Source organism: Eumetopias jubatus, unplaced genomic scaffold, assembly GCF_037043125.1.
Source record: "Eumetopias jubatus isolate StellerSeaLion01/CBP00866 unplaced genomic scaffold, mEumJub1_p1.0 scaffold_9, whole genome shotgun sequence".
In the NCBI taxonomy this organism is placed as follows: domain Eukaryota; kingdom Metazoa; phylum Chordata; class Mammalia; order Carnivora; family Otariidae; genus Eumetopias; species Eumetopias jubatus.
Window position 1 is genome coordinate 30552067 of NW_028274815.1, and position 20924 is coordinate 30572990.

The following is a 20924-nucleotide window of genomic DNA, read 5'->3' on the forward strand; positions in this document are numbered from 1 at the left end:
CGGTAAGCAATTTTTTGTTGGAAAATTAACACTTTATTTTAAAATTGTGACTTTAACATCTGCCTTCGGCTCAGGTCATGATCCCAAGGTCCAGGGATCAAGCCCCGCATCATCAGGCTCCCTGCTCAGTGGGAAGCCTGCTTCTCCCTCTCCCACTCCCCCTGCTTGTATTCCCTCTCTCTGTCAAATAAGTAAATAAAAATAAAATAAAATAAAATAATTGTGACTTTAAGACTCGCCATTTAAATAACATTTCCTACTAAAAGAAACCAGAGCTGTTTTGGAGAAGTGATGGATTCCAAAGCACCAATAGGAAAAATACAAGGTAAGTCTGCTATATCTTTGGTGCAAGAAAGTAAAAATGTGCTCAAGAAATAATGGGGATGTGGGGCACCTGGGTGGCTCAGTCATGAAGCATCTGCCTTTGACTCGGGTCATGATCCCAGGAGCCCCGCGTCGGGCTCCCTGCTCCACGGGGAAGCCTGCTTCTCCCTCTCCCACTCCCCCTGCTCGTGTTCCCTCTCTCGCTGTGTCTCTCTCTGTCAAATAAATAAAATCTTAAAAAAAAAAGAAGAAAGAATGGGGATGTCTCAAAATGATAATAATGGACCCACTGAATTAAAAAGATCATAAGTCTGTACTGAGAGTAATAAACAATAAACACATAAGAAAATAAAAAATGAGGGCAAAGAAAAAGCTCTTTCCATGAAATGCTAGTAATAAATGTAAAAGGAAGCTAATAAATGTAAAAGGAAGAAAATTAATGTAGAAGTTAGAAAATTATCATTTCGACATCATCACAGTAATAACTGGTTCAGGTACAAAAGATGTTAAAACCACTGGGTATGGAGCACCTACTTTAAGAAGCAAAACATTAACTCATGATAAAGCTAAAATAGTTTCAGTAGCATTAATAAAACTAAGGTTTTCTCTTCCAAATAATTATTTAAAAATTCAGATAATAAAAATAACACATGGTCATTGTTTAACAATATAAAAATGGTCAAGGGAAGAAAATAAAATTTGTAATTCTACCATCCAGTGACAGTTTAATTTCTAAAGATTTTATTTATTTATTTGAGAGAGAGTGTGTGCTTGCACATGAGGACAGGGGGAGAAGCAGAGGTGAAGGGAGAGGAAGGGAGAGAATCTCAAGCAGCCTCCACACTGAGGGTGGAGCCTGATCCAGGTCTCCATTTCAAGATCCTGAGATCATGACCTGAGCCAAACCAAGAGGTGGATGCTCAACTGACTGAGCCACCCAGGCGTCTTGTGACACTTTAATTTTTAGGTTCTGGTTGAATTTCTTCTGGTCCGGGGTAGTTTTTTTTATATGTAGTTACAAATATGATTTTTAATCAGTATAATGGATATATAACCCAAATTAATATATAGTCTTATATTTTATAATTTTTCCCCACTGCCAGGTAGTTTTATTTATCACATATTTTCATTATTGTAAAACAGACTGTGATAAATAACCTTGAATATAATGAATCCTTCAAGACTCTTTGTACATTCCGTAGAATTGATTCCCTGAAAGTTTAAACCATTTTTAAATGCCCTTCAGTGAAGGATGAAAACGTTCTCTCAGTAACAATTCCAACTGTACAGTCACATTTAAAAAAAATCAATTTTACAAGAAAAAGATTTATATTACTTTGTTTTTGTTCGTATTTCTTTGCTGAAATAATAATGTGGCTGACTTTTTTATATGTACGGACGTCATCTCTATCTCCTTTTTACCAATGTGTGTCCTTTCCTCTTTCTTCGATTGGATGTTAAATGTTTATCTTTAAGACTTCTTTGTGTATGAATGCTATTAACACTGGCATAAATACTGTTGTCAATTTTTCAGCTGTCTTTTTTTTCAGCTACCTTTTAATGTAAGATGTTTTGACAGGTAGAAGTTTATTTCTACATAGCCTAAGACATTGATATTTTCCATTCTTACACTTACATACTCCTTTGCCAGTCTTACATTAAAATTTTCCATGTATTTTCTTTAACTATTTTTAAAATTATACATTACCATTTTAATTTCTCTGGTTTTTGTTTTTGTTTTTGTTTTTTTTTTTTGAGTTATGATATGAGGTGAGGGCCTAACAGGAACTGGTTCTCAAACAGCTGACACAAATCATCTGAGGAATAATGAATGTGCTTTTATCATGTATTATATTCTCATGTGGATGAATGTCTGTTTTAAGTAACTTGTTTGTTTCATTGCCGTATCTCCTGATTCACGGACCTGCTCCATAGTCTTAGAGTGGACATGTTTTAATTGGTGATAGGTGACATGGCAAATCTTTAATTATTATTCTTTTTCAGTTCTCTGACATTTTCTTTACAATGGAAATACAATGAAAGAAAAAGTCAAACACAGAAGAAAAATGGACAAAAATGTGAATAAGCACTTCCCCCCAAATTAAACACAAGTATGAAAAATGCTTATAGTCACTAGGAAAATTAGAAATGCAAATGAAAACAATAAGATAGTACATTTTACCCATCAGATGGCAAAATTTAAAAATTTGAAATACGAACTATTGGTGAGGACATGGAGAAACAGAGATTATCATACACGGCTGGTGGGTGTGTAAATTCATATGGCTACTTTGGAGAGCAATTTGGCCATGTCTGATAAAATTAAAATGTGCCATCAATTCCACTTCTAGGGGTGTACCCTAGAAAATCTCATAGTACAAACGCATGAAGAATAGTAAGGATTTTCATGGCAGCAATTTTTATAATGGGGAAAAAAATCAGAAAAAGTGGAAATATCAAATGACAAGAGAATGAATAATAACTGAAAAATTCATGTGATGGAAATGACATAGAGGTTAAAAGGAATAAATGAGAGTTTTATATGTACACATTAAGAGCTCAAAAAAACCTTATTCTTGAGAGTGTAAAGGTAGAATGATATACTATGACATTACGTAAATTTAAAAACACAAAAGAAATACTATATATTGCTCATGGTTATTTATCTCAGTCTATATAGAATTCATATATAAATTTGTTAATATATACATATATTTTATTATTAATATAGACCTGTATTTACTAATACAGAAAGTATATTTATTTACATATATAATGAAACATCAAAATCAAGACTGCGGTTTCATTTGAGAATAAGCTAGGGTGATGACAGATACTTCAACTTTCCTATTATCTTTATTAAAAAGAAAACATATGAAGCAAACAAATATATTAACACATACCAATTTGATTCTGAGTATATTTTCTGAAATTTTCTGTCCTTTTTTGGGGGGAGAGCCTCCAACATGTATTTAAGTGCTAAGACAAGGACATTTACAATCAATATCCAGAAAGGGGTACTAAAGGTCCTATCTGCAAGGTGTGACTAAAACACCTTTCTGAGTTGATATGGTGTTATAAAGCACTTTTCTGACAAGCTCATTCAATTGGTTATTGACAAACAGATAGATTATGGATTTGAAGCCCTGATTAGGTTACCTGGTTGAGAATATTCCAGGATGCACGCGAGAGTGCTACGAATTAGAGCTGTCCACTGTTTCTGAGTGTCTTCAGTCTTGGCCATTGAGAGTGTCACGATGCTTTTGATCCCCTGAAGCGCTGCGCTGACTGGTGGAGGAACCTGATTATCTGCAGACTTTATCGCTGTGTCTTTCAATATTCTTGCAATTAAAAACAGAATCGTGGGCAGGATTGTCATACACCCTGAATTGAAAACAAATCAGATTACCTCATAATTATTCAGTTCTCATATTACAGTTCTTTCAATTGTTTTTACAATTGATTGTGGTTTAATATTATTTTTTCCCTTGTTGTTATGCAAAATTTACTGCATTACTACTACTATAATTCAATGTTTGGAAAAGAAAGTGAGAAAGTGGCAAGGTATATTAAAGAAGACAGAATATTTTCCAACTAGCCTTTTTTTATTATTTCCAATATTTCACCTACTTAATACGTTGTGCCTTTCAAAACAAAAATGAGAAAAGAAGATAGAAAAATGGAAGGGAAGCACTACCATATACTTTGATAACTATCTGAGCAACTTGATGAATCTGGTAGCAATTCTAAGACATGTAATCAATCTTCAGAGTACTCAAGTCATCTTTAACTAAGCCGGGAAAAACGATGAAAAGACTATATATATGGGTAAGCAAAGAAGAAATGAAAAAACCCTGGAATTTGTAGCCGAAAGAACTTTAAGGTCATTGAATCCAACCTCCCACTTCATGGAAAATGCTCAAAACTTTCTCGCCATTGTGCTTGGCCTGCAAAGCTCCAGCAATGGAGAACTCATTATTTTCACATCTATAGGCTTGTGTTGGGCTGAAATTTACCTTTATACTCCTGATACTATTTCTCCCTTCCAGATAAATAGAGGGAAAGTCTATGTTTCCATCCAGTACTTTTCAGGTATCTTCAGACAACTATCATCTTTGCAGCTATAATTTCTTTAGCTCCTCCTAAGAGTTGGTGGTCACACTCATCTGACGTTTTTCAGTTTGTCAGTTACTCAAGAATGGCAACCAGATCAGAAACTAACAGGTTTTGTTATCCCACCATATGCCTGTCTGCTAATGTTCAGTGCCTTGCTTCAAGCTGTGGTTCTATCTCCAAGCTGAAGTTTGTCTGAAATGTATCTGAAGAACATCTTAAGTTTTGGGTTTTTTAAATCCTTAATCTTTATAGGCTCCTAAAGGTCAACACACCATAAAAGACTAACTTCTCCTTCCATACTTATTTAAGGGAAAATAAGTTCATAATAGCAGTTAAAATCAAAGGCAAGCTCATCTTTCTCTATTGTAATAGAATGCATTTCCGAATAGTGATTAATACCGTACCAGCAGGCGAACAAAGGGATGGTAAGTCAGAGAGTATGGTAACTGTGGCTGCCACCAAACGAGCACTTTCTTCTGACAGTCGAGTTTTGGTGGCTATGTGACTGGGTGAATCCGACATCTTGGTACTGAGATGTGGCATGTGCCGTACTAAAATGAACATCAACAGCTCCATAGTTGCAAACACAAGAGATTTTCCAGGAACGAGACCACCGCTGTCACCGCCTTCTCCTACTATAGGACATGACTCTTTTTCCATATCATCTTCATCTTGAGGGAAAGAAAATTCGGTAAAATTTCCAGGAAAAAAAAAAAGTAATAGCACAGAGTAGATAAAACTACACAGTAAGTATATTTGGGAAATTCTTTTAAAAGAATTTACAACTGAATGTCTAACTGATAACACATGTCTTTCTCAGAATAATTCTTTGCCTTGCTAGAATTCTGTTTATTGACCTCTCCTTAAAAGTAAAGGATAACTCATTTTTTACTTCAAAAATTTTTATTAGGTATTTTTATTAGGAACATATTTCATATTACGAGGAACATATATGTTAGAAGATGACACTTTTGAAGGTGAAAAATAGTTGACTACCAGCAATTTCATTTGGTTCTTTCTTTTTTTTAAAGATTTATTTATTTATTTGAGATAGAGAGAGCACAAGCGGGAGGGGCAGAGGGAGAGAGAGAGAGACTCTCAAGCAGACTCCACAATGAGCGTGGAGCCTGACACAGGGCTCGATCCCATGACCCTGAGATCATGACCTGAGCTGAAACCAAGAGTCAGATGCTTAACCGACTGCACCACTCAGGCACCTCTCATTTGGTTCTTTCTAATGAAAGCAAAATCAATTGAAAATCTTCTACATCTATGACTACATTTTTTCTTAAAAACTTCCTGGCATTGACACTTAAAAAGTTAGAGTACAGATAAGATCTACTTCCAAATTAGCATAATTTCTAGTACTTACTTAGAGTGTTTCTTTTTTCTTGCAAATAATCCTGAGCAGCTCTTACTATCTGCTGTACAACTCCAGTAACCAGCAGCTGAACAGATGGTGGGTTCCAGGTCAACAGGAGGCGGTGCAAAACACTTAGCAACTCAACACCGATCAGCTATTATAAATTAATACAAGTAAATTTAATTAATCTTAATTTCAAAGGATACATTTATGTTATTATAATCTAAGAAAATATGCATGTAAAATAAATCTATTTGGTAGCTACAATTAATATATATGATTGTGTAACAAATAAGAACATTAGAACAATCTTGAGAAATGGTCGTATTGTATTCCAACACATTTTCAGTCAACAAATTACTGTGGATACTAGGCACTTCCAATAAGTCCCTCTCTCATTCATCTCAGCAACTATTACAAACTTTCACCACTCACTTTAAGCGTCTTTCAGTCTTCCACATCAAACCCATCCAATGAACCTGCCTCAAATTTCAAAGAGGAAGAAAAAAACTTAACTATAACCAAAGCCACCTTTACCTTTCTCCTTAAGATCAAGTGTCCAGACTCTACCCAAGGCTGATTGATCTTTCCTTATTTGCAGGATTCTTCAAGGACCTCAATTGTATTCCATATGTCTTCAGCTTTTCTCTCTAGGTAGGTTCCTCTCCCAGTATAAGGAAAACACTCAGGTCTTTCCTGTCTAATTCCCACCCCTCTCCCAAATCCTCTCAGACCCTTCTCTCTGCCCCCATGTCCTCTCTCTCTCTCGGGCTTTCTCTGGTCCCAGCCCAGATGCTTCCAGTTCCTTCACCCCTCATTCACTCCTCACTCTTCCACAATCTGGCTTCTGCCCACCTAAGAAAATGCTCTGTGTGAGGTCACTAGTAACCTTCCCTGAACTCTCTTTTGCCCTCATATACTGGATTCTGGTTCTTTTGAGACTGTTGTCTATCGTTGAAACTCTCCCTCACCCTTGTAACTCTGTTCTCTCAGTCCTCCTCCTACCTCTCTAGTAGTCTCCAGTGCTGACTTATTTCCCTCATCTCCTTCTTTTTTTACTTTTTGTAATATACTCTCATGTTCCAGTCCCGGCCCTCTTTTTGTCTTCCTTTATTCAGTTTCCCTAGGCCAGTGTAACTCACTATTTCTCTGGAAATAAAATGAAAAGAGCCTCTTAACTGGCCTCCCTGCCTCCCTTGTCATCTCTTATCGACCAATCCCACAAGGTCGATAAAAGTGATCAAATCTACATATACCATGTTCTGAAATACAAGTTGAACAAGGTTATTCCTCTATTTTAACAATTTTAATGATTCCCTATGACTTTTAAGACATTTTAAACCCTTTAACATGCCATACAGGAATCTTTGTTATTTGGCTTTTTCCCTGTTGTGCAGCCTCATCTCCTAACAACCCCCATGTGCTCCATTTGTCTCAGCCATAGTAAGTGAGAGTAGTGTCCTTGAACTTGTCATGTTCTCTCATGCCTCCTTGTCTTGGGATTTGCTTTTCTCCCAGAGAGGAAAACCCATCCCTCTTGTGCTGCCTCACTAATTCCTCTTTCAAGATTTAATCCAACCATCATCTCCTCTGAGAAGCCATTCCTTACCTTCCTTGATAATGTCAGGGCTCCTCCCCTCTATTCTCCTCATACCTTTACATACACTAGCTCAGCACTTGTCATAGCATCCTGATCTCCTGATCCAGGTGCAGGGAGACAGCTTTTGCTATCTATAGCCTCCAACTGTGTCTGAGGCACAGAGTAAAGTTGTTGGATGAATGAATACAATTTTTGAGTCAGTATACTCTGCTGATTTTGAAATTATAAAAATTCCAGAAATTATAGAAAATTATAGAATTATAGAAATTATAGAATCCAACTCAGGAAAAAAATATAATCCATCCAAGTGTAAAGCAGTGCTTGGATAAACAAAACAATATTGGGTTCAAAAAAAAGCTAGGTAGATGGGTGTGGGATGTATTATGTTAAAACCAAAATGAGCAAGTGTAAACATAATATTCTCTCTTCATTCACAGATTAAATTTTAAGTTTTATAAAAACCAGAAGTTTCTTGCAGTAATCTGTAGTTTAGCTGAGGAACAGCTTCAGGCTGCAAGGCTGGGGTACAAGAAGAGTTCATCAGTGAGTGAATCTTGTAATCACAAAGCATATGCTTTGTTTTATTTTGGTTTTGGTCAGCATCATGTGCAAACCTAATTTTGACATAATGAATGATAGCAACTCTGTTCGTTTGTGTTTTATGGAAAATTACCCCTCATGGTAGTGCTGGTGACCAAAAGATGGCTCTTAGTATGAAAAGAAAAGAATTTCTAATTAAAAAGAATAACAAATCCACCAGTAGCTTCATTCTGTAACATGAATAAAGTCCTCTAAATATTACATACAGAAATTAGAAATAGCAATTCATTAAACTGCTAAGATGAGTAGTTGATCCAGTGCAAAAAATTTTTCATTAAATGAGAGATAAAACTTTATCATTTAAAAGTGGTATAATCTATTTAATAGCCTTATAAATTACTTCGGCCCTTTATTAGTAGAATCATTAACTGGGATGGAAGGCATCCCTTAATTTTTAGTTTTACTTGACTACCAGTGAACACATCTAAGAAGATACACTGACTATTTCTATGCTGGCTGTGCCTAGTCATCCAACATTCACTATAATGTCTTAGATAAAGTAAAAAATCCTGAGTACTTATTATATAATATTTATTTCATATGGGAGAAAATTATCTTAAGATAAATATGATGAAAACAAAGCGTACAATTTATTATCTGTTATAGAAATAGACTGTACCTGATCTTCTGCAATATGGATTCGGGCATAAGGAGAATCTAGCAAGGTGTGTAAGGCCTGCAGACATGCTGTAACATGTTCAATAGGCTCCTCAGGTCTGGGGGAGCAAAGGAACTGTATACTCACACCTGCGATGTACATAATAAAAACACACGTTTGTCACTATAAAATACTTTGTTGCTCTGAGGTCAGATTTCTTCTCTATTTTTCCTCTATTCTTTCACAGATTACTTTAACACATACTTAATGCCACCTTAAAGCAGAGTTCAAAATGGTTACCAAAAGCAGCAGCCAAACTTTATAACACAGATTGTGGCTTTGCAGTTAGGTTAATAATCAAATTGAAGGTCAGGGGAGGGAGGCGGCTCCAAGGTTGTGGAGTTGATTAGGAAGATCGTCAATTTTTTATTTCTAGGACTTTAAAAAATAATACATTAAAAATAAACTTATGAAAATTATAAAATTACTTCTCATTAAATGGTTACCAAACAATTTTCATGTCTACAAAGATTTTTTAGTGGCAAGCTACACAGGCATAATGGATATCATGGATAACAATTGTTCTTAATTTGCATAAGGGTAAGGTCATTGTTTTAGAAGTCTCTCTTATTTTCATGTATGAGATTTACTAATGAGTTCTGTAATTTCACCTTACCGTGTTCCTCTTCCCTCCCAGAAAATATAAAACTGCTTAACAGCCTCATTAGATTCTTTAATATCTTAATGTTTAAAGAGCATCTATAAAGCAATTATAAATTGAGATTTATTCAAATTTGCTTTAACTTTGCATTTTATTATTTCCTCATAGGACAATCTGTTAAGTGTCAAGTAAAAAGAAAATCTGCCATTGAAAAAGAAAAATGTAGTTTTTTTCTTGAAAATTATTCACTATTGCTCTGTGAGTGAACATGACGGCTAAAATTTTTTAAAGATTTTATTTATTTATTTATTTGACACAGAGAGAGAGAACACAAGCAGGGGGAATGGGAGAGGGAGAAGCAGGCTTCCTGCATGAGCAGGGAGCCGGATGCGGGGCTCCAACCCAGGGCCCTGGGACCATGACCTGAGCTGAAGGCAGACGCTTAATGACAGAGCCACCCAGGCGCCCTGACAGCTAAAATTCTGAGTAGTTTTTAATAATTAAATTTTTCTATTAAAAATTCAGTTAACAATTTAGAAAATGTGTTTAAAAATCCTCCTCTTATTATTCCTTCTCTGGACTGTGGTATATAAAACTTTTCTGTAGCATTAAAATGAAAGATATGAAGGAGTTCGGAACATGCCACACCAAAATATGCCTCTTTGGCATATTGCTTATTTTGAGCTGAAGGTACTTGATGAACAGCAAGCAGATGCAGTAAGGGCTCTCTGACTACTTTCCACCTAAAAGCAGGTCATAAAATTTCTCATGAGAAAGGTGCCCTCTCTGTATCAGGAAGAGAAGACTGGGAGTCAGTGTTGAAACAGATTTGTACAAACCTACTAAAATTAGTTTCCCCCATATATTTCCTAATCCCTGTCCCACAATTTACTGCCCCCAGCCCAAACCCCTTTGTCTGGTCACATCTTCACAATTTATTGTTCTTTGTGTAAAATGGCATATAAGTTTTTGGGCCTAATGGCTACTTTAGGTTGAAAATATTAAATCTGTATGCTTTTCTCCTGTTAATCTGTCTTATATCAATTTAATTCTTAGGCCAGCCACAGAACCTAAAGGGATAAAAGGAAACTTTTTCTTCCCTACAGATATGAATTTCAGAAGTGACACATCTTGAAATAGATCAATATGACACACCTACCTAAAATTAGATGCATTCTGTCTTTGTTAATTTCCGGCAAAGATTTAGCACTAGGTGTTGCTCCCGATGCCTGATTTAAACTGATGGGTGCAGCACGTTTCTGTAAGCCAGGTACGGTTGCTGCTTCTGCAGACTCTGGACATGTAAATCCTGTGCTATTTAACCAAAGTGCCACTGCATGGAGAATCGGGGCCCACGAATTCCGGTAGTGAAGTCTAGCTGTATCAATAGTCTCGGGAGTATAAAATGCTCCACCTGTAAAATAATCAAGCCAATCAAAGCCATTACTTTTATTGTAAGTGGTCAACCATTTATCAAAAACTAACTTAAAAATACTCATTGCTTACTGTCTTAGTTCATTTGGACCGCTATAACAAAATACCACAGACTGGGTGGCTTATTAAACAGCAGAAATTTATTTCTCACAATTCTGGAGGGGAAGTCTGAGATCAGGCTGCGCACATGCTCAGGTAAGGGCCATCTCTCCGACTCACAGCTGTATTCTTACATGGTGGAAGGGCCTAGAGAGCAATGTGGGGTCTTTTCTCTAAGGGTACGAATCCCATTCCAGAGGGCTTTACCTCCTGACCGAAGCACTTCCCAAAGGGCCCGCACTTCCCGATACCATCACAATGGGGATTAGGTTTCAACACATGAATTTGGAGGGGACACAAAATTCAGACCATAGCATGTACAAAAGAACAATCTGGCCAAAGAGATTCTCTTTATTACAAAACCACCAAAAGTAATGTCTTTCCTGCAGCCGCAGAACTGGAGGGCCTGTGCCTTCCTCACCAGTGCTAGGGTTTCTAGCCTTTCCTCCCCAGCTGCACATGCTGCTGGGGATCCTCTGCCTTCCTCTACCCTGTGGTCACAGGCCTCCTCTTCACTGTTGCCAGAGACTCCCTAAAACCCTGGTGACCTCCTCTTTCCACCACAGCCAGGGAACTCAGTCTCTTCTCTCTTTCGCCCTTCCTCTGCCATTCTTCCTTAACTCCTGTTTTCACTACCAAACTGAGGACTTCCCCATCTGTCCTTGCATACATTGACGAGCACAGCAATAAACTTCATCATAGTTATGCATAATGACTTGTTATGCATGGTTATTTAGAGTACTCTAGCTGATACAGTTGTTGTAACAGTGAGAACTTTTTGCTTGGGTTAACAAATGAGCTTAATGCTGTATCTGAATTTATAAATTCAATACAGAGAACAGGCTCTAAGTGAGAGAGTGCCAAGTTTAAGTCCACAGAAATTTAAAATATCATTACATCTTAAATTATTAAATTATTAATAATTAAATAATTAAATTTAAGGGGTTATACTCACTTTATAAATTTAAGGTGGATTAGTTACACTATAATATTATTAATTATTATTGTTGCTAGCTTCCAGCAATTACATTTTGTTTAATTATTACTCTGAACTCCATAAAGGCAAAACTCTGAATGCAGTACTTACCATCTGGGGGGAGCTGACTAGCAAATTCAGCCGGTAAAGTCAAAAGCGCATAGTCTTTTAATGCCGCCAACCATAGGCGGCTGAGTGTTGGCAGTTCGGGTTGCACGAGTGTTATTAAACTATCTGGTGGTAGTTCATCTATGGTACCATAATCATCATCATCATCATCAGTACTTTTCATTGCTCTTTTTGGCTTTGACTCTGCTTCCTTCTTAATATTCATAGCAACCACATATACCTAGTAAGATATTTAGGAGGAGGAAATAACAAGGCATAATATTAAGAGATGATATAATCTAAGTTGCTATGATTATACAATTGAATTATTGAAAGTAATTGAGTATAGACACTGAAAAGTCTATAACTTCATGATTTCCTGACAACCTCCAAAGAATAATTCTACCTGCTTTGGAGACAATCTTTTTTTTATCAATCTGACTTCTGACTATTCCTCTCAAAAAATATTCCTTCAGCAGGGTTCTCTGAAATTTTTCTGGCTTCTCTTGTTATACTTTACAAAGCCCCCTTTTATGTGTGCCTTTTTTTTTTCTTTTTGGTCATAGGGTATAACTTCCTGTTTACTGCCTCCACTTTCACAGACTTATTAGATACAATCAGACAGCATTCAAAGAAAAAGGCTGGAGGAGGATGGGAGAAGGGCCAGAGAAAGGATTTCCCTAAATATCCTTCTAACCCCTTAAGTGATATTTAGCAATCTGGCCTTTATAATAGAGATTGAGCCAAGCATATAATTTACTAGTCACATATATATTATCTGTATCCTTTCTCTCCACTTAGTAAACCAAAAAGATGTATAATAGCAACTTCCTAAAACATAATTTTAAAGATTTTTCTTTGTTGCAGTTATTTTTGTTTTTGTTTTTGTACATACATTTAGGCTTTGGCAACTGGGTATAGACTGAGCACAGAATATAAGGCAGAAGTAGGTGAAGGTTTTACTCCATAGGCAATGGGGAAGGGAAGAGGTCACTGCAGGATTTATAGATCAGATATCATGTATTTTTCCTGAACTTTTAATTTTATTTTAAAATTATACCACAAAAAGTTTTACAAATGAGTTTAAATTACTCATAATCCCAATTTCCAGGTTACCATATTCTAGCTTTATAACTTGTAATTTTGTTGTACAAAGATTTTGTATTTATTTATCTATTAACATATCATAAGGTTTTCCCATGAAATGCTAGTCTTCATAACCATTACTCTTAATGGCTGTAGGGGATGAGCCATAATACATCTAACAATTTCCCTACATTGAAATTTTATATTTACTTCTGATTCTTTACTCAGCCTTGGGAATCTTAACAAGACAAGATACAATTTTCAAAGGCAAAAGGTGTAGAGTTCTTCACACTATAAATAATGTTCCAAGTAAAGCTTTTTGTAAACATTTCCTTCCTGTATTTTGGATATTTTTCCCTAAGATAAAGTCCCAGAAACAGAATTATTGCATTAGTAATTACAAATATTTTTATGTCTGAATAGACACTGCCAAAACCTTTCTAAAAGGGTTCTATAATTTACATTGCTACTTGCAATACAGGAGGATATATTTTTTAGATTTCTTTTTAAGCAATGTTTTAGTTTATCTTTCTTATTAGATATTACACAAGAAAAATAGAAAAATCAGAAGTGTAAGTAAAATGAAGAAAATGAGAAAATATCATTAGTATTCTAGACATGTTGTATATATATAGTCTCTTAAATAACACTGTTTGTGAATAACTTTTTTAATTAAAAATAGTTTTTTAAAGATTTATTTATTTGAAAGAGAGAGAGAAAGAGAGGACGCGGTGGTAAGGGGTAGAGGGAGAAGGAGAGAGAGTCCCAAGCACACTCCGCACTGAGTGTGGAGCCCAACACAGGGCTTGATCTCAGGACCCTGAGATCACGACCTGAGCCGAAACCAAGAGTCAGACGCCCAACCAACTGCACCCCAGAGGCATCCCTGTGAATAACTTTTAACCCAATTTTCGATTCACTTAATTCCATCATTCTTAGGATCAAGACATACTTTTAAGTTATTTCCGTTTTTCTGAGAAAGATAAACATCACAATAAACATCATCAGCAGAGTCTTTGTGTATATCCTCAACATTCCTTATGATAAACTGGTCAGCTAATGTGTGGTTTTAGTAAGTGTTTTGATACATATCACCCTTTAGAAAAATTTTACTAATACTATTATTCTAAATATGATGTTAATTTAGTTGGGAAATGTTTCTATATTTCTCCCCCCCCCCATATATTTATGTGTAGTTTTGTTTCCACTCTGTGAATTGTCAATTCATATTCTTTGCCCAAAATTTGCATTTTAGAATGATTATTCTGAGAATCTGAACAGTAACAGCTGGAGGTGGAGGTGGGGGAGACTAACAGTAGAAAAAAACTAGGATGCAACTGCATAGACCAGGTATCAGATGATGAGGACTCAAACTAAAGGCAGGGGTAGAAGAGAGGAAGTATTTATTTATAAATATGGAAAAGGTATATATAATCTATTGTTAAATTTAAAAAAATAGTTGCTATGTTGAATAAAATTCCATTTTTATTTAAAAAAAAGATATAGATAGATATGCACATTTTAAGGCATATAAATAGATTTGTATGTGCATATATGCATAGTGATACATACCAAAATATTAACAATAGCTATCTCTGGATGATAAGATAATAAGATTACAGAGAGGATAAGATTACAGATTTTTTCCAATAATACCTTTTCTCTATATTCTGAATATGTGTAGTGAATATAGGTATTTTTATTATCAGAACAAAATTACATTATTTTCAAAGATAGCATTAACAAAGTCAAAGACACAGGAATTAGTTACCTACTAGATATAAGATGAAGGGGATTGAAGAAGAAGCAGTTAATACTGATCCCTAGGTTCTGGCCTGAAGATAGGAGGTAGGACCAGTAGTTGACATAAATAGGAAAAAAGAAGAAAGAGAAAACACAGTATTTTTTTTTTAGACATGTTGGGTGTATGGTACTTATGGGTCATCCAAGGGGAGATGTCTAATAAACAGCTAAAAATATGGGATTGGAATTTAGGAGGTCTGGGTGGAAAAGCAGAATTACAATCTTTTTTTTTTTTTTAAAGATTTTATTGGGGCGCCTGGGTGGTTCAGTCATTAAGCGTCTGCCTTCAGCTCAGGTCATGATCCCAGGGTCCTGGGATCGAGCCCCACATTGGGCTCCCCGCTCCGCGGGAAGCCTTTTTCTCCCTCTCCCACTCCCCCTGCTCGTGTTCCCTCTCTCGCTGTGTCTCTCTCTGTCAAATAAATAAATAAAATCTTAAAAAAAAAAAAAAGATTCTATTTATTTATTTGAGAGAGAGAGAATGAGAGAGAGAGAAAGCACATGAGAGGGGGGAGGGTCAGAGGGAGAAGCAGACTCCCTGCTGAGCAGGGAGCCCAATGCGGGACCCAAGCCGACGGCAGTCGCTTAACCAAGCGAGCCACCCAGGTGCCCCAGAATTACAATCTTTAATATGCAAGTTAAAGCTATAGGCCATGGGTATGGATGAAGCTGCCCATAAAGTACGAAGAGGGAGGAAAAGGACAAGAAAAACACATTTAAAGAGCGGGCAGGCAAAGAGAGGCCAGCAAGTGATGTTGAGAATGAACAATGAAAAGGAAAGAGGAGAAGCAAGAGAGGAGTGTCACGAAAGTCAAGGAAAACAAAGGGCTTCTAGAGACAGTATCAAATGCTGCAGAGAGGCCAAGTAACGCAGAAACTGACGAGTGCACAGTGATACAGATAACTCTCTGATTTGTAACTTTAGCGAGAGTGATTCCAGGGGAGTGGTGAGGACAGGGGGAAACTGAAGGGACCTCATGAAAAGTTGCTTTTTTTTTGCTCCTTTTCCTGCTTCTCTTCTTGCTGGGATCTGCACCCCCACCTTACATATGCTGTATGTCCTCCTTGTAAAGTCAAGGACTTAATGATTTCTTTGGAGTCTTTCAGGACAACAGACAACATCTAAGGAATGACCAGGTGAGGTTGTCATGTACGTTTTCATGACCGCTGACTCCAGACACCTTGACACCAAGACACCTAGCTCCAGGGCATAAGGGACTTAGGCAGGACACCTGAGCACTCCTTGTTTTGACCAGTTCCCAGATGTGTGAGAGGACATGTACACCAGACTACCATCCTCAATAAAAATTCCACGCCCCAAGCAAAGACGAGACTCACTCTCCTTTCCTTTCCAAGTCTCCCAGATGCTGTCTGTGTCTGCTGTCTCTATATCTTCAATAAAACTCTGCTCTCATTTCCTCTTGGCGTGCATTTGATTTTGATCCTGCTCGAAGCCAAGGATCCTGCTGACTGGTCCTGCAGAAGCCCCTCTGGGTCCTCAGACCCAGCCAGGCTGCATCAGTGAGAATGACCCCAGATTGTGGGGGACTGAGAAGCAGGCGACCAAGAGTTGAGGAAGTGAATATACTGAAACTCCTTCAGTGAACTGAGACTGAAGAGGAGAGAGCGAAAGCAGTGAGGAGAAGGATACACTTAGGTGGGAAGGAAGGCAGGCAAGAAGAGGGAGCACATAGAGGGAGAGGCTGAAGATACAGAAGTGGGCACGACTGACAGCACTGAGCTGGAAAGTCTCCCCTTCATACTCATGCTTAACTAACATTAACTAACAGGTGAAAGGACAGTTCCCAACTCATGAAAATCTAAAGATTTCAAGGTAACAATCTGAGGATATGGAAAATGGATATCTTCAGCTTTCTGAGTGAAAAAGTATAAGCAAAGATAGGTCTTCAGGAAAGAAATCTAGAATATGCTGGGCATTTGAAGAGCATGACAAAGGTAAAGAAGATAAGCAGGGAAAAGAATTACTAGACAGCATTCAAGGCTGAGGCCTGAGCTGCAAAACTTTAAATTAGAAAAAGGTGTCAATAAAAATGTGCATTATTAATTTAGTTATGTGAGGTTCTGATCTAATTTTTTAAAAGTAATAATCTATCTTCCATTCAGTGCCAATCACAATTGTCCTTTGATATACATTGCCTTACAAGAAGATATTTTTCCACATTGTAATGGCAAAAACAAAACAAAACAAAACAAAACAAAAAAACTGAGGCTCTGAGAGATCAAATCACTTGACCAAAGTCACAAAGATGGTAAATTACAGACAGAGAGAACTTGTTCTAGGGCCTCTGATTCAACATTTAATGCTTTTTATACTAAACTATGCCAGTCTTCCTGGTAGGTGAATCAAGCATATTAATGCAAGTCAGCAAAGAACTAGCTGACTGGCAACACATGTTATGATCATCAGACTCTGTGTTGCCTAATTTTCACATAATTAGTTAGGGGAGCCCTTTCTCAATAGAGAAATTTTGAAAAAACTGATTAAAAAACATAACTTTCGGGGCACCTGGGTGGTTCAGTCATCAAGCGTCCGCCTTTGGCTCAGGTCATGATCCCCGCGTCCTGGGATCAAGCCCTGCATCGGGCTCCCTGCTCCGCGGGAGGCCTGCTTCTCCCTCTCCCACTCCCACTGCTTGTGTTCCCTCTCTTGCTGTCTCTCTGTCAAATAATAAATAAAATCTTTAAAAAAACAAAAAACATAACTTTCAAAGGTTTGATAAGAGCTCTTTTGAGACATAAATATATACATATCTCAGCGAGAAAGAGCAAATAACAGATTTCCAAAAAGCACTGCATACCAAAGGTCAGTTTAAAAAACAACAAAAATCAAATAAAATTGTTTTTACCTACAGGACAAGGGGAACCTTTTCTCATGGATGGAGAAATGGTTCAAAAACAATAGGCTGTGGTTACCTCTGCCCACGCTTTGAGAACAGCCAGTTTTTCCATGGTTGTGGCACTCTCTCGGTACAGCTGGCTAGAAGATCCTTTTCCAGCCTGCACTTTGTCCAGAGAAGAGACAAGCAGATTGTGCACTCGACGGAGGTCATTGAGATCACTGACAACTCCACTTCCAATCCATGTACTACACACCTAGCCAAAGAAAAACATTTTTAATTTTCTATAAAAAATTAATATTTAACATATAAGAGTAGGAAGTAAATATGATTTTTTTTTCCTTGGGGGAAGAAACACAAAATACCAATGAAGAAAATGAAACAAAAAAAAACCCTGAATGCTGTGCTTCAACATTATTGTTGAATAACAAATCAACAACAAGGATGGAAGTCATTATACTCTTATGTGGAAAACTAACAGTATTTATTTATCGTATTTCCATTGTCCAATGTGACAAAAATTTTAACAGAAAAAAATTTCTGCCTGAATCACTTCAGTTGTGAATAATTCTTCAACATTTCCGCTTACCACAGGCAAAGGGTTATTCTGGGTGCTATGGAAGAGATTTAAAAATAAATAAATAAAGGGGAAAAATCTAGTCCCTGTCCTCAAGAAAGAAAACACAGTCGAATGAACATTTTAGGACTGCAATACTACACTTAAAAACAGAGAAGGGAGAGATTACTTTTAGCAGAAGAAATGGGAATGTTTAGGTATCAGGAAAGTCTGTGTGTATAAATACAGAGGAGTTACATGGGAAAAGAGATGAGATTAGCAAAATTAACTGAGATCAGATTATGTTACAATCTAAATTCCATGCAAACTGAATTCAGACTTTGTTCTATGGGCAATCAGTTTCCAAGGCTTCTGAGCAGGGAGAAAACAATTGAAATTGTGCTTGGGGTGCCTGGGTGGTTAAGCATCCGACTCTTGATTTTGGCTTGGGTCATGATCTTGGGGTTGTGGGATCGAGCCCCATGTCAGGCTCCGAGCTCAGCATGGAGTCTGCTTGTGAGTCTCTCTCTCCTTCTCCCCTTGCCCCTCCAACCTCCCTCAATCAATCAATCAATAAAATCTTAAAAAAGAAAAAAGAATTGTGCTTTAGGAAGATTGTTCCAGTATTTATACCAGGAAAGAATGTGTTTAAATGGTAAGCAATGTGTTCAGTTAAATGACTATTACAATATTATGGGACAGAGATGATATAGATCAAGCTGGGAATGGAATGAAAAGGGAGTGTCACCTGAGAGAGCCTTGGAGACAGAACTCACAGGATTTGGAAACCAATTAAATATTTTTAGGGGAGGGGCCAGAGACTTGCAAAAAGTGTGAGGAATCAAAGATGGCTGTTGTAAATAATGCTGTAATAAACAGTTGTGCATGCATCCCTTTGAATTAGTGTTTCTGTATTCTTTGGGTAAATACCTAGTGGTGTGATTACTAGATAGGGTAGTTCTATTTTTAACTTTTTTTTTTTACAATAGCCAAATTACAGAAGCAACCTAAGTGTCCACCAACAGATGAGTGGGTAAAGAGGATGTGCTATATATCCGCGTGTATATACACATATACATATGTATATACACACAATGGAATATTACTCAGCCATAAAAAGGAATGAAATCTTGCCACTTGCAACAACATGGATAAAGCTAGGGAGTATAATCCTAAGTGAAATAAGCCAGTCAGAGACTAAGACAAACACCATATGATTTCACTTATATGTAGAATTTCAGAAACAAAACAAACGAACAAAGGGTTAAAAAAGAGACAAATCAAGAAACAGACTCTTAACTATAGAGAACTGGTGATTACCAGAGGGGAGGGGCTGGGGGAGGGGGGAACTAGGTGAAAGGGAGAAGAGCACACTCATAGTGATGAACACTGAGTAATGCAGAGAATTGCTGAATTGCTATATTGTACACCCGAAACGAATGTAACTATACTGGAATTAAAATTTTAAAAAACAATAACTAAGGAGATCTGGGAACTCTCCACAAACAGGTAATAACAAAAGGTAGTAACTCAAGCAATGTTATCAGGTAAATCTGTTCAAGGACTGATGTATAAAAAAAAAAGGTATAAGGACAGAACACAGGGAAGACAGTTAACTCTTAAGGGACAAGCAGAATAAAAATAAACAATGAAAGAAATTGAAAAGAAAATGCCAGAAGAGCAAAAGGAAAACCAGGCAAGTGCAGTGACACTGGAGTCAAAGGAAGAATGTTGACAAGGAAGGAGTGGTCTGGTGGTGCTAGCTTGCCTCCATAATCACAAGTCCTCACTTCAAAGAACCTGAAACTCGGGGTGCCTGGTGGCTCAGTCAGTAGAGCATGCAACTCAGTTTTGGGGTTGTGAGTTCAAGCTCCACTAGGGGTGTGGAGATTCCTTGAAAGTAAAATCTTAAAAAAAAAAAAATATTATAGAGTATGAAAGTAGAAACTGCAGGTTCTGCATTATCGGTTTGGCTTATGAAAAAAGATAAAGTAGCACTGAATCAGCAAAATCATATTCAGAGAAAAGACCCTGGCCTTACATCAAAAGAGTGGTACACGAACGTACATTTATCCATTTTAATCTGAAATAAGATACTTAAAATATATGTTTATGATTCCTATGCTGATTTAAAGGATTTTTTTTTTATTAAACTACTGATTACTGTCTCCAATTGTGTTACATTTGAGAGTCTTCCTATAATACCTAAAAATTACCCTGATTCAGTTTCAGGTTTAACATGACATCTGTTCTAGAAAATGGATGCCATGTTTCATGATCTGTCCAAAGCCAAATCCTTACTTTCCTTTAAGAAAAAGGAACTTGCAACCCATTGTCCATCTGTTTCAAAACTAGGTCTCTTCCCAGAAACAGGACAGGAGGTCAAGAACATTATTAGCCTGTGTAAGTAGAAAAGAAGAAACTTTGTACAGGAAAAGCAGCTTACAGCCACATAAGGAATAAGAAGTTGAAGGCAAATTCAGTAACAGATTTTCATACTATGCATCCACAAGATGAAATCTGAATAGGCTTTGCTTTTCTATGAACAGCTTTGTGGGTTTTGTCTGCTTAAATTCTATGCTCTGAAACATCATCATGATACATTTATTTATACAGGATTATGGTTTCTGATTGTTTGTGTGTTGGCATCTCATACCAAACGGCCTGCTCTAACTCTGACGTTTGTATTACGATCCACAGACCTCTCTCTTTAACCAGGCTCCCTCTTTTCTCTCTGGTCTG

The 20924-nt window shown here is 37.0% G+C and overlaps 1 protein-coding gene across 3 annotated transcripts in view; it reads right to left on the reverse strand.

Annotated features, from left to right (window-relative positions):
- Positions 1-20924, reverse strand: part of HEATR5B (HEAT repeat containing 5B) — a 111416-nt gene that overhangs the window by 15922 nt on the left and 74570 nt on the right. For all 3 annotated transcript variants that reach the window (XM_028117150.2, XM_028117152.2, XM_028117151.2), the window contains exons 27-33: positions 17703-17882; positions 11883-12120; positions 10422-10676; positions 8623-8750; positions 5813-5957; positions 4845-5111; positions 3484-3708 (exon numbers count right to left, since the gene is read on the reverse strand). In XM_028117150.2, the coding sequence (XP_027972951.1) occupies positions 3484-3708; positions 4845-5111; positions 5813-5957; positions 8623-8750; positions 10422-10676; positions 11883-12120; positions 17703-17882 (1438 nt within the window). The remainder of the gene's footprint in view (positions 1-3483; positions 3709-4844; positions 5112-5812; positions 5958-8622; positions 8751-10421; positions 10677-11882; positions 12121-17702; positions 17883-20924) is intronic.